Source organism: Sycon ciliatum, chromosome 7 (genome assembly GCF_964019385.1).
Source record: "Sycon ciliatum chromosome 7, ocSycCili1.1, whole genome shotgun sequence".
Taxonomy (NCBI): domain Eukaryota; kingdom Metazoa; phylum Porifera; class Calcarea; order Leucosolenida; family Sycettidae; genus Sycon; species Sycon ciliatum.
In genome coordinates this window covers 33,366,823-33,379,798 of record NC_088649.1, presented here as the reverse complement: position 1 = coordinate 33,379,798, position 12,976 = coordinate 33,366,823, and the positions used below count along the sequence as shown (strand labels likewise).

Below are 12,976 nucleotides of genomic sequence, written 5' to 3'. Positions count from 1 at the left end.
ATACACACAAACACGCATGTACACACACACACACACACACACACACACACACACACACACACACACACACGCAGAAGCATTACCACACATGCATGCACACATACGCACGTGCACTCCAAAGAACATACACAGACGGACTGTATGCCAGGAGGAAGCCATAGACCAACACGAAGCTTTCTTCATCAGGACACAATATCTGTCTTTGAAAATTCTCTCACCTCCTCATTCATCACTCTCACTATCTCCTTCAGCGTCGTACTCATCTTCTTCTTCGTCATTCTCCACCTCGTCGTGCCAGGGAAGATGCTCATACTCCACATTCAGATCATCTCTGGCCATGCCACTTAGAACCTCATGCAGCCATGGAGACAATAGAGCTCTTTCAGGCATCACCAGCTCCTTCAGAGACGAGCAGCTCTCAGCAGCGGCGGCGAACAGCTTTGCTTCGTCGTCAGCGTCTCGGAAATCATTCCTCGCCATTTCGAGCCTGGAGAGCTTTGGCAGACTGGGCAGCAGGGACGCAAGCACCGGCAGAGCTTCCGACGAAAGGCAGTCGTCGTCCAGGTACAGCTCCTCCAGTCGTCGGCATTGACTCAGCGCACCGCGAACGGTTTCCAGGAAATCTCCAGTTAGCTCATTGCGCTGGAGTGAGAGGTACTCCAAACTCTCGTGTTGCTGTTGAATGATTCGACAGACGATCAGTGCCGAGTTCTGCTTCATCCCAACCTTGTACAGCTCCAGCCATCTCAGCCTCAGTGCTCCTAACAATGGTGCTAGCTGGGTTAGACCTTCCATATCCAGTACGTAGTCTTTGAGACTGACGTACTGGAGATCTGGGCAGCTGCTGCAGATTCTAGTGATGACGTCAAGGTTGACGGCTGGATCGGTGCACTTTTGACCTCCAAGACTCACTGCCAGCAGTCCCGTACAGCGGTGTGTGTTGCTGTGGACGGTGGCCATAGCATTGCTGCTGAAGAGGTTGTAGGATGTGTAGACGAACTCCAGTGTTGACGTGTTGGATGCGATACACGCTGCGATATGGGCCGTGTGACGATCTGTGAGGTTGTTCCCCTCCAGGTTGATGAACGTAAGATTGCGTAGTAGAGCCATGCCATCAGCCATGCATGCATAACCAGTATCACCTATACCACAGTCGAGCAGGCGGATGCTGGTGATGAACTGGTGGTGGTGACGGATGACTGTGTTGATGGCCTGACAATCCGACGGTGTGAGAGGAACTAGGTCGAAATCTACTCCGTACTCCGTGAAGATAGCCTGCATGCTGTCGATGTCTTCGATGCTGGTTCGCTTGGCGTTGGCGTGCTCCGCGAAGACCCGGCAGGCGTAGAGGACTCGTTGTTTTCGTTCCGCGTCACTGACGTTCTCCAGAGTCGTAGATGGCTGGGCTGGTTCGTCCGATGGAGGAACTGGAGGGAGCTTTGACGTGGGAGTGGCGGTGAAACATCGAATGGCCGATCCCTGCGCCTGGTGGGCCATGCAATCGTGCAGCTTCTGTGTACTGGCACTGGGATCGCGATCCGTCCATATGGGTAGCAATGAACGAACGAAATCCTTGCAGGTGATTTTGGTGATGGCTGGGTCAATTTCGAGGCGGACCACTTCAGGAGCAGACAATGCCAGATCAATCCTGCCACCCAGCAATTCTTCTGCAAGATGCTCTGCTTCGTCCAGCGAGAGAAAGGAGGACACATGGTCGGCCCAATCCATGATGTGGTCGTGTGTTGCGAAGAGAAAGCACGAGATGTTGTGCCCCTCTGCTCCTGTGGAATGCTGGTCGGTATCCTGTGGCTGAGTAGACGATGTGGACTGCGGATTAAGAATAGCTTCGATCAACACATTGACCGACTCGCGGTCCAGCTCTGTAGCCAGTAAGCGCCAAAACATGTTGAGGCTGCCTGTGAATGCTCCGAGTCGCTGCACAAGCCAGGAGACGTCAGCTGCACTGGGAGAGCGGCTAGCGATGTAGCGAGCTGCTAGAGCTTCCTGAAGTGCCAGGTGGCTGAAACGCCACTGAATCTTGGACAGTGGTGATGCCTTGTCGCAGGCGATGAGCATTCCAAGTGTGCGAGCTGCTGATGACAGTGAAAATATCTTGAAGTCGGCTTCGGTGAAGACGACTTTCCGGCGGATGAGCATGTGAAAAGCGAAGCGGGAGAGATCAAGTAGATTTTCCTGGACGTCGTCGGGAACATCGTCCCAATTGGTGTATTGCTCACCATCGTTGAGCAGCTTTCCTTCTCGCTGATTCAGTAGATGAAGGATTAGCGAGTTGAAGATTGTACCCGGCGTGTTTGGCAGACTGTGCTTGTGTCGGTAGAGGCCGCACGTTGCTTGAGCAAAAAACGGTGTACGCATCATTGTGGCCAGCTGCGGGTTGGTGCGGAGCTCTGCTAGCAAGCTGGTTGCATCTTTCGGAGACAGGACATTGCGAATGTAGTGCTCCAAACCTTGCTTCTCAAAGCCTAGCAGCTCCACACGACGATGGAAGACTATGTCCCGGTTTTGTGTCAGCTTCATGGCTTCTGCTGAATGGCGTGACGTGATGATCAGGTTGATCCCCGGCAATTCTTTGCCACAGATGACGTTGTACATGAATGTGCTGCAATCAGCCAGCTTGATCTCGTCGAGGCCGTCGAGAATAATACAGACCGATTCGGGATGATTGCAAACAAAATCAATGACTTCAGCCTGCTCACCGGGTAGTGTGATGCCGTAATTCTGCAAATCCAGCAGCTCAGCGATGCTTGTGATATTGCGCACTTCTGCTAAGCGCAGCTCCAGTGCACGCAGGACAACGATGCTAGGCCAAATCTGCCCTCTTGCCCATTCAAACGGACCTTTCTTGGTGAAGAGCATGGTTTTGCCTGCTCCAGCCGATGAGAGGGCAATGGCACGGAAAGTGTTTCCACGCATGCGTTGTCGCATGGCTTTCTTGACATTGAGAATCTCGGCAAGCTTCATCTTGCGCAGCTTCCTAGCTTCAGACGCAAATGAATGAGCCAGCCGCTCATTGCCCGCAGTTGTGCCAAGTTTCTCTGCTTCGCGCATCCTGGCATTTAACTTCTGCTTGGACACTACATGGAGGTCAGCATAAAGCTCGTCCATTTGCAAGATTCGTTCCTTCTCTTCATCGGTCTCCTCTATGCAGAACTGCACATTGCTATAGGCAGCACACAGACGTTCACGGTATTTCTTCACGGCATCAGGTAGTTGTTTCTTAGTAGTTTTGCCATGACCTGAGCTGGCAGTTGGACTACTTGCCTGGTCCATACTGCAGCAGCTCAGCAGTAATGAAGATTGCTAATGTTGCTGGCAGGGTCAGACACACAGCGCCCTCACACAAACACTAGCTACACTACAACAGACAACAGTTACTAGTAGAGCAAGCTACACAGATCAGCTACAGGTAGCTGTAATGACACTGTATGATTAGTTGCTGTGGAGAGATTTCCTCTTGCACTTGTGCGCTGTTCATAGCATGTATCAGTACAAGTCATTCATACATACACTTCACTGTACAGACACTGGCAACAGCAGCAGCACCACCTACTACTCTACTGTATGAGTACATGAGACTGAGAGCCAGTACTAGGGTTTTTTTCCCTTGCTACTGTAACTGCACTGTTCTACAGCACTATGTACTGTAGTGCATTGTGTGTTTGTGTGTGTGCGTTTCTCACTGTCCCATCTAGTGATCTACTGTTTCTGAGCACAGGCATGAGACAGACAGTGCTTGACGTCACACTGACGTCTCACTTGTCATGGTGAGAATGCACCTGTCATGACAGACCAGCAGATTGTCAGAATGCACCTGTCATGACAGACCAGCAGATTGTCAGAATGCACGTGTCATGACAGACCAGCAAAGCAGCATACAACTAACTCAAACTCAGACTAAGCAGTCTACACAGTATTAAGTTCATGTATAAATATCAGTACTCAGTGTAGTACAAGCAGCATGCAGTGTTGCTAGCATCACTGTCTATAGAAGCACTGTGTTGTCAGGAGAGTGCAAGTGACAGCAGTAGTACCGGTACTAGTTAATAGTTAGAGATTTCAGCTGTGGACGTGTTAGCTATTTGAGCATTGGACACTGTCACAGGGCTGAATGTCTCGGATAGATTATACTCCAGGTCAGGACCGAGACGCGCACCAAGTTTTCTGCCAAAACATGTCATTCATGTTGTACTTTAATACGAACGTCGTTGATCTTTTCATAGTTTTCAACTCTGTGAGCATGGAAATCTGGTCGCACGTTCAGCGGCCGCGGCCCCGGGCCCCAAGACGCTGGCCATCCATACACACATGCATCAATGCAAGCAGCGCGCTGGTCGCATCGGATCAACATGTAAACTGCATGTAGCGTACTGTAGATCTACGCGCCGAGGGCGCCGACCCCGGTCATTCGAATGGTTCACTGGATGAGCACTTGGTACCTTTAAATGCCAAATGTGACCAAAACCGAGCTCCTCCTTTTTCCCCCTCCCACAGATCCAGTGCCCATCTTCCACTTTCCCGATGATCCCGGTCACCCTATCTCTGTAGCGCCCCAGCATAAACACCTTGGCATTGTCATAGATTCCGCCCTCTCCTGGTCTCACCATGCTGATCAGGTGTCGTCCAAAGTATGCCGATCTGTCGGCATAATGTCAAGTCACTTGTCCCATTTGCCCCAATATTGCCGGATTATTTTTTATAAATCATACATTCTTCCCTTCTTCACGTACGGCTTCCCTGACTGGTCCACCATTAACAAAACCCACATAGGTAATTAGAAGTTCTCCATCGCCGTATACTGCGCATCATATTTCGTACTGATCGTTATAATCTCAAATCTAGACTTGTATGCTGCTGCATCCACTACCACTCTGCAACATTACCTTGATGCTTTCAAGTGCACCCTGGCACATTCAATTTTTCTTGACCAGCACCCTGCTCATTTACAGTCCCTTAATTGGTTCAATTCAGGTGGCACCACCCGAAGCTGCGTTCGTCTCCCCCTAGCTAGGTCTACCCTATTCGTAAATTCCCCTTTCTTTTCCTCCTACTTCACGTGGCTCCAACTGCCTCCCAGTGTTAGACAAGCTCCAGATATGCCCAAATTCCGTACCCCCGTCAGACAGCACTTCAGTATCTCCCAGTAAACAAAGTCACAGTCACCACTTCCGCTGCATAGCTCGCTGAGCATCCCATTGCTTTGTAAGTTGCTAATCCCTTCCCACTTTGTGTGCGTGCTCTTCATTTTCTTTTTTTCTCTTCCTCCGTGGTTGGTCTCACCCTCTTCTCAATTCAATTGGCTGTCTTGACATGCCACGAGGTGCAGAAATAAACAAATAAAATAATAAAATATAACAGACGACAGTGCCTGTGCGTGTTACAAGCAGTACAATTGTACAATGTCACGTAAGGTCTAACTCAACAACAGGGCGCTGGTCTAGGGATGCATCCCATCAGATGATGTCAATGCCATTCTCAAACCACACACACTTCACCCACAAATGGGGTACTAGCTCAGCCCTCTGCTAGCGGATCTACTCGTTAGCAACAATCCTAACTAGCGCACACACAACAGCACTGCTTTTGTACTGCATTCAACACTAACGTCATGCGCTTTGTTTTGCCGCGTAATCACAGAATTGATGGCACCCAGCCCATTTTGCTGAAAAAGAAAAACAAATCTTGCTTGCCCTGTTGTGCTCTTCCAGAGGAGGGATCGTGCTTCAGCAGTGTTTCTTTTCTTTCGTAGCTTTGCCGCCAGCCCAAGTGTCACCTCGATACTGTATTTCTTCAGCATATCTGACCTAACTGTGGGCACTTGGGGCGCGTTCGAATTGTCACTCTTTGACTTTTCGAGTAGTTACGTTTTTCTGAAGAGGTGGCCTTGTCGTAATACATGTACATGAATATATGGACTCTTTTATGCGTACACTACCGTACACTTATGACTGTATGCGTTGCATGCTGTATGTACGTCACGCAGGCCGTTCCCTTTAGGCCGTGTTTACATTTTTTTGTTTGTTTCTTTTATTTGAATTCGTGTAGAGCACATGCAATTCTGCCTTCTCACCATAGGAAAAACCTCCGGTTCCTGCTAAGAACGAATATAATATTATGAGAGAAGGAAATATTAAAAAGAATCATAACATGGTAATTCCAAAGCACAAAGTTTGTATATAATAGATGACTTGCACAAAGATACGAGCCGCGAGTGAGACGGGGCAAGCGCACCCTGTGCACCCATGTACCCAGGCTACACTGCGGGCACTGGCAACAGCAGCAGCACCTACTACTCTATTGACGTATTGTATGAGTACATGAGAGCCAGTACTAGGGTTTTTCCCTTGCTACTGTAACTGCACTGTTCTACAGCACTGTGAGTGTGTACTGTAGTGCATTGTGTGTTTGTGTGTGTGTGCGTTTCTCACTGTCCCATCTACTGTTTCTGAGCACAGGCCTGAGGCAGACAGTGCTTGACGTCACAATGACGTCCCACCTGTCATGGTGAGAATGCACCTGTCATGACAGACCAGCAGATTGTCAGAATGCACGTGTCATGACAGACCAGCAGAGCAGCATACAACTAACTCAAACTCAGACTAAGCAGCCTACACAGTATTAAGTTCATGTATAAATATCAGTACTCAGTGTAGTACAAGCAGCATGCAGTGTTGCTAGCATCACTGTCTATAGAAGCACTGTGTTGTCAGGAGAGTGCCAGTGACAGCAGTAGTACCGGTAGTACTAGCAACATTCCTACACACATACTTCCAAATATAGACTACAGTCGTGATCATGTAGCTTGAAAGCAGTATATCTAGTACAACTGACTGTCATGATGACTTTCATGTGTTTTTTGTTTTGTTTTTATGAAAGACCACATTCCTACATTGAATGGAGGAGAACAACAAGAACAACAACAGCAAAGAACATACAAAACCCATGTATGTGCTAACAGAGATGTGCAGGTGAGGTGAAGTGCGCTACTCCGACCAATTATGGTCTCAGGATCAAAGCGCAGAACACGCACCACAGGGGAAAACAGAGATTCTGTGTGAAGGTGTGCCTTCAGAGATAGAGAGGGGGGGAGGGAGGCAGGGAGGGAGGAAGGGAGGGAGGGAGGGAGGAGAGAGAGAGAGAGAGAGAGAGAGAGAGAGAGAGAGAGAGAGAGAGAGAGAGAGGTAGAGAGAGAGAGAGAGAGAGAGAGAGAGAGAGAGAGAGAGAGAGAGAGAGAGAGAGCGCACGCGCGCGCGAGAGAGAGAGAGATAGAGAAAGTGAGGGCTCTGACTGTGACCGGCTCACTTGACTGAAGTCGCTTGAAGACTTCAACGAGTTCACTTTTCTTTTTCAAAAATCCAGCATTCATGCAATGCATTTCAGGTTCGACAAGGCCAAGGCCAGGCATGAGATATAGCTTGGGGCAAGATAGTAGAGAGGTTTTGCATTCCGAATTTCGGAATGATTTTCGACTGTGCTTTTCCGAAAAAAGCGCGTGCCGAAAAACGGCATTTTCAGTGTTTTGCATTCCGAAAATCTGATTCGACTTCGTTTCCAAGGGTTGCCATGCAAAACAAAATGGAGAGCGTCGAAGGGGTTGAGCTGGATCAAATCCATGTGCAGGTCAAACTGAATTTGGGTGCGGTTCGAAGACGAGGACGGACTGATGGTTGACCAAGTGATCCAACAGCTGAAGACGAGGTTGGCGAACTACTGTCTTGTACGGTCAGCAGGCTCCATGGCAAAGAAAGATAGATTGTGATGGAGTGTGAGAAGATTAGTCAACATGGCGAGATCAGCGAGAGCAGCAAAAATCAAAACTACATACCCCGGTACGTGGAAAAAATTTCAAATAATCGAGAGCAGCAGAAAGCAAAAACACAAACATGAAAAATACACTTTTTTGTATTCAAATATGCACTCCCAAACATGAAAGAGCCGAAAATCCATTTTCGGAAAACCATGCACTTTCGCCACCACACTTCCGAAAGTTCGACTACTTTTTCGACTGCTGCCGCCACATTCCGAAAATAATTCCGAAATTCGGAATGCAAAACCTCTCTAGTTAGAGATTTCTGCTGTGGTCCTGTGGACGTGTTAGCTATTTGAGCATTGGACACTGTCACAGGGCTGAATGTCTCGGATAAATCATACTCCAGGTCAGGACCGAGACGCGCACCTTTCTTGCCATAACAAGGCATTAGTACTTACGAACAACGTTACGTAGTCGTTGATCCTTTGACAGTTTTCAACTACTGACATGACTGTCGTGAACATGGAAATCTGGTCGCACGTCTAGCGGCCCCGGGCCCCAGGTCGCTGGGCATCCATACACACATGCATCAATGCAAGCAGCGCGCTGGTCGCATCGGATCAACATGTGCACTGCATGCAGCGTTCTGTAGATCTACTCGCTGAGGGCGCCGACCCCGGTCATTCGAATGGATTTCCATGTCCACGACACTCGACAGTACTTCCATCACAAAATCAACTACTACTTGAAATAGATGTATTTACTAATCGTACATGAAATAGTTTTGTGCATCACCGGATTCATAAGAACATCCTCTGCACTAGCGACTAGCGTGTTGTGCTCAGCGGTACGCTACGTAACAACAGGTCGGGGAATAGGCTAACGGTGGAGTGCTCATGTCAGAAAGCAACCAGCGCAGCGCAGCATCTAACAATTACATGGCTGATATGGAGAGGAGGATGATGGTGTGCCAGGTGGTCGGTGACAGGTAGGACCTACGTACATTGTACTTCAGAATTACAAATAAATTACTACATGTATTACAATTAAATTACTACATGTATTACAAATAAATTACTACATGTATTACAAATAAATTACTACATGTATTACAAATATATTACTACATGTATTACAAATAAATTACTACATGTATTACAAATAAATTACTGCATGTATTACAAATAAATTACTACATGTATTACAAATAAATTACTACATGTATTACAAATAAATTACTACATGTATTACAAATAAATTACTACATGTATTATAAATAAATTACTACATGTATTACAAATAAATTACTACATGTATTACAAATAAATTACTACATGTACGACAAATAAATTACTACGTGTATTACAATTAAATTACTACATGTATTACAAATAAATTACTACATGTATTACAAATAAATTACTACATGTATTACAAATAAATTACTACATGTATTACAATTAAATTACTACATGTATTACAAATAAATTACTACATGTATTACAAATAAATTACTACATGTATTACAAATAAATTACTACATGTATTACAAATAAATTACTACATGTATTACCAAGAGTACATAACCCCCCAGAGTGTGCAACTCCCACATACCCTGTTGTCCCGACAGAATTTCAAGTTGACGTCATTATTTATGACGCAATGCTCCCTGCAGCAGTGATTTACAACATGTGTACGGGTGTCAACGCATCACACGTTTTTCTTTGCAATAATTTGTACAGGATCGATCGGCTTCGGTCAACCACAGGTTCCGGATTCGTCTGATAATCCGTGTACAGTGCGCATTGCATCATCAAAATGACGTCAACTTGAAATTCTGTCGGGACAGCACCCATAGTGGAGTTGCACACTCTGGGGGGTTATGTACTCTTGGTATTACGTATATGTTATCGCATGGTTGCAAGGGCCTTATGGCATATTATTGCCCCGAGAGGTTAGCCCGAGGGCCGTAGGCCCGAGGGCTAACCTCGAGGGGCAATAATATGACATAAGGCCCGCAGCAACCATGCGATAACAAATTTATCACATGGCCCACAGAGCAGACCATTGGGCTGCTGTTGAAATTAGCCCAAATGCCAACACATTATGACCACAATGTATATTGATGTGCTATCATTATCAAAACAGGAAAAATGAAGATATTTCTCCTACACCCTAACAAAAAGTCTTCTACAGGCCATCAGAGAGTATACAGTGCTGAAAGACGGAGACAGAAAAAAAGTGCCGGCACCGCATCGTCATAGCAATAGACATGGCAACGACAATAAAATACAGCAGAATCATAATTTCAATTGAAAAATTACGAGTGCTACCACAAAGAGTTTCTTCATGTTTACATGTGTATCAGGAAGTTGTCAAATACAGTACTGCAACAAGTGCAAGTATTTGACGACTCCCTGGTGTGCAATTCTGAGGACAATTTTTCTTCTTTTTTTCAGCTCCAGATTATGAGATAGCTGTATTTTTCATTGCAAAACATTCCTGAATTGTTGTGTTTGTTGTTCAAGCAAAGGTGAGATGAGCCTGGTAAGAGTTTTGCGTGGCACATGAAGACCACACACAGGCAGTGACTTTGCGAGGATTTGAAAACGCACGACGCTGAGTTGAATTTGTGTTATTTCAAATAATTGTTTGTGATCACAGTACCACTTCGAGCAGAACTGAATATTATCCACAAGCTTACCGACGGTCAGGCTGCCAACATGACTGAACAAATGATCCCTGCAAGCACCACACGGCAGACGTCCGAGGCCATGTCCTTTGCCGGGATGTCCATCTCCAAAAAGAATTCCATCTTCGTCTCAATGCTACACTGCGACTCGTCGTAGAGTCGTACAGTCTACAGAGTCGTCACGATCGTAGTCACCTGGTCACGCGATCACTGAAATAAACTATTTTTTTGCGGGCAAATAAACTATTTTTTTGCGGGCAATATCGCATATTATTGCCCGCGGCGCGAAAGGCGCTGATTCGCTGGAGTACGGGCAACAATCACGTGCCATGTGATAAAAATAAATTACTACATGTATTACAAATAAATTACTACATGTATTACAAATAAATTACTACATGTACTACAAATAAATTACTACATGTATTACAAATAAATTACTACATGTATTACAAATAAATTACTACATGTATTACAAATAAATTACTGCATGTATTACAAATAAATTACTACATGTATTACAAATAAATTACTGCATGTATTACAAATAAATTACTACATGTATTACAAATAAATTACTACATTTATTACAAATAAATTACTGCATGTATTACAAATAAATTACTACATGTATTACAAATAAATTACTACATGTATTACAAATAAATTACTACATGTATTACAAATAAATTACTACATGTATTACAAATAAATTACTACATGTATTACAAATAAATTACTACATGTATTACAAATAAATTACTACATGTATTACAAACGAGAGGGCTTGGAAGCTCAGGGCCCTACGCTATGCTTATTTGCCTATCTCATCATGTATGTTATTAAAAATGATGGAACTTTCTCTTTGGCCCCAACTTCGTTGCGTTCTTATAGTGTTTTACGTCGACCATGACGGCTACAATGCCCAACCTTACCACAATGAACTGATCGGCTACGTCATTGTATTACAAAAAGTTCCCATCTGCTCGAATAACATGCATGATGAGCTAGGCAACAAAGCCTAGCGTAGGGTCCTGAGCGAAAGAAACAAGCAGCTGCTCCGATAGCACGGCGCAATCAAATAATTCTGAATTCAGGTTCTCGTTCAACCTGCGCTAAGCCCAGATTCGAATGCTTAATGATCATGCATTCTTTCAGAAGTCTGCAGTCCGACGTGAGTCTCGTGGCTGAGGAAAGTTGTTCTAAGCGTTTTCATATCCATCAAAATCCATCACGAAGTTTTTGTTAACGGAGGAAGTTTTTGTGGACCCTGACTAGCGCCAGACGTTACTGCACTATCGCCCTGCATGCATCCCCCCCCCCCCCCCTCCCCCATACACTTCGCATACATATATGCCAGGCCTCTACAGTCTCTCATTTCTTGGTGCTGACCGCTTTTATACATAATGCTACTATACATACTCATTCTGTTGATGGTACGGTACGGGACAGATACGGTATAGCGCCAGGCATGACACAAACAAACAAACAAACACGAGAAAGCTTGGAAGCTCAGGGCCCTACGCTATGCTTTTTTGCTTGCTCATCATGCATGTAACGTGTCAAAGCTGTGTGGACCCTGGCAAGCGCCAAACGATACTGAAGTAACGTCTGTTCCATAGCCACTTGATTAATAGTTTGTGTTTATTTTTTATTAACTGGTATATAATACTCATAAAAAGGACACACTTCAGGCTCATTACAAACATCTTGAAAGTTTTTGTCTTCACAAGTATACTTTCAAGCCTTCTCATCAGGTGAAATACAGGCAAGGGAAAAGGAACAGGAACAGTGGATTAAATACAGTAAGAAGGTGGTAAAACAGCGCAAAAAAGAAAGAAAAAAAGAAGATAGGTAAAGTAAACAGTGAAAATTGCAATAATGACACAAAGGTGCAAATGCGAGAATAAGCGCGACATGTAGTGCGACAACAAGAGACAACCACTGGACATACATGTAACTAACGAGGTTTTGACGACCTACCTAACAGCCTAAGTGTGAATTTGATTTGTTTCTGCTTGCAAAGGTTGGGTTTCCTTGTGTGGATGTATACAGCTTCCAAAACATTCAGCAATCTAGCACTGCGTACACGTGACACAATCGAAAAACAATCATCTGAATACACAGCACGACAATCAGGATGCTCAAACAAATGACTAGCAATGGACGACTCATACTTATCAGAACTAACATCAGACCAATCAGCATGTGTGGTGGACACATCCGATTTCACATGGCTAGTCGAGTGGACCCTAGCCGTTGCCTCTGTCTGTACTTTAGTCGCTGCCATCGCCGCCGTTGCCGATCTTGTCATTCTTCTGGTTGATGCGGTTCCTGTCACTGCCACGCCAGTAGGTGTCTTGTCCGGTTGTTTTTCTGGTGGTCTAGTTAGTTGTGAGGTGACGTTGCTTGGTGTTGATGCCGCTGCGTTGGACCATCTTGTAGCAGGATGATTCTTTGCTGGACGTCCCCTCCGTGGTCGAGTGGATCGTGCGTGTTGTGGAATAAGGTGTAGC

The 12,976-nt window shown here is 45.4% G+C and overlaps 2 protein-coding genes across 2 annotated transcripts in view; one reads left to right on the top strand and one right to left on the bottom strand.

Annotated features, from left to right (window-relative positions):
- Positions 1–222: 222 nt before the first annotated feature.
- LOC135821867 (protein NLRC3-like) lies at positions 223–3,291 on the bottom strand. The gene has a single exon (XM_065334866.1). It carries the CDS (start codon positions 3,289–3,291, stop codon positions 223–225), a length of 3,069 nt encoding a protein of 1,022 aa, XP_065190938.1.
- A 5,186-nt stretch (positions 3,292–8,477) lies between these two features.
- Positions 8,478–12,976, top strand: part of LOC135821866 (cdc42 homolog) — a 38,991-nt gene continuing 34,492 nt past the window's right edge. Inside the window, exon 1 of the mRNA XM_065334865.1 lies at positions 8,478–8,756. Within this exon, the coding sequence (XP_065190937.1) occupies positions 8,665–8,756 (92 nt within the window). The 5' untranslated portion in view covers positions 8,478–8,664. The remainder of the gene's footprint in view (positions 8,757–12,976) is intronic.

What these genes read in the sequence shown, in the direction of transcription:
- LOC135821867 (XM_065334866.1), bottom strand. Translation starts at nt 3,291, where the DNA reads ATGGACCAGGCAAGTAGTCCAACTGCCAGCTCAGGTCATGGCAAAACT.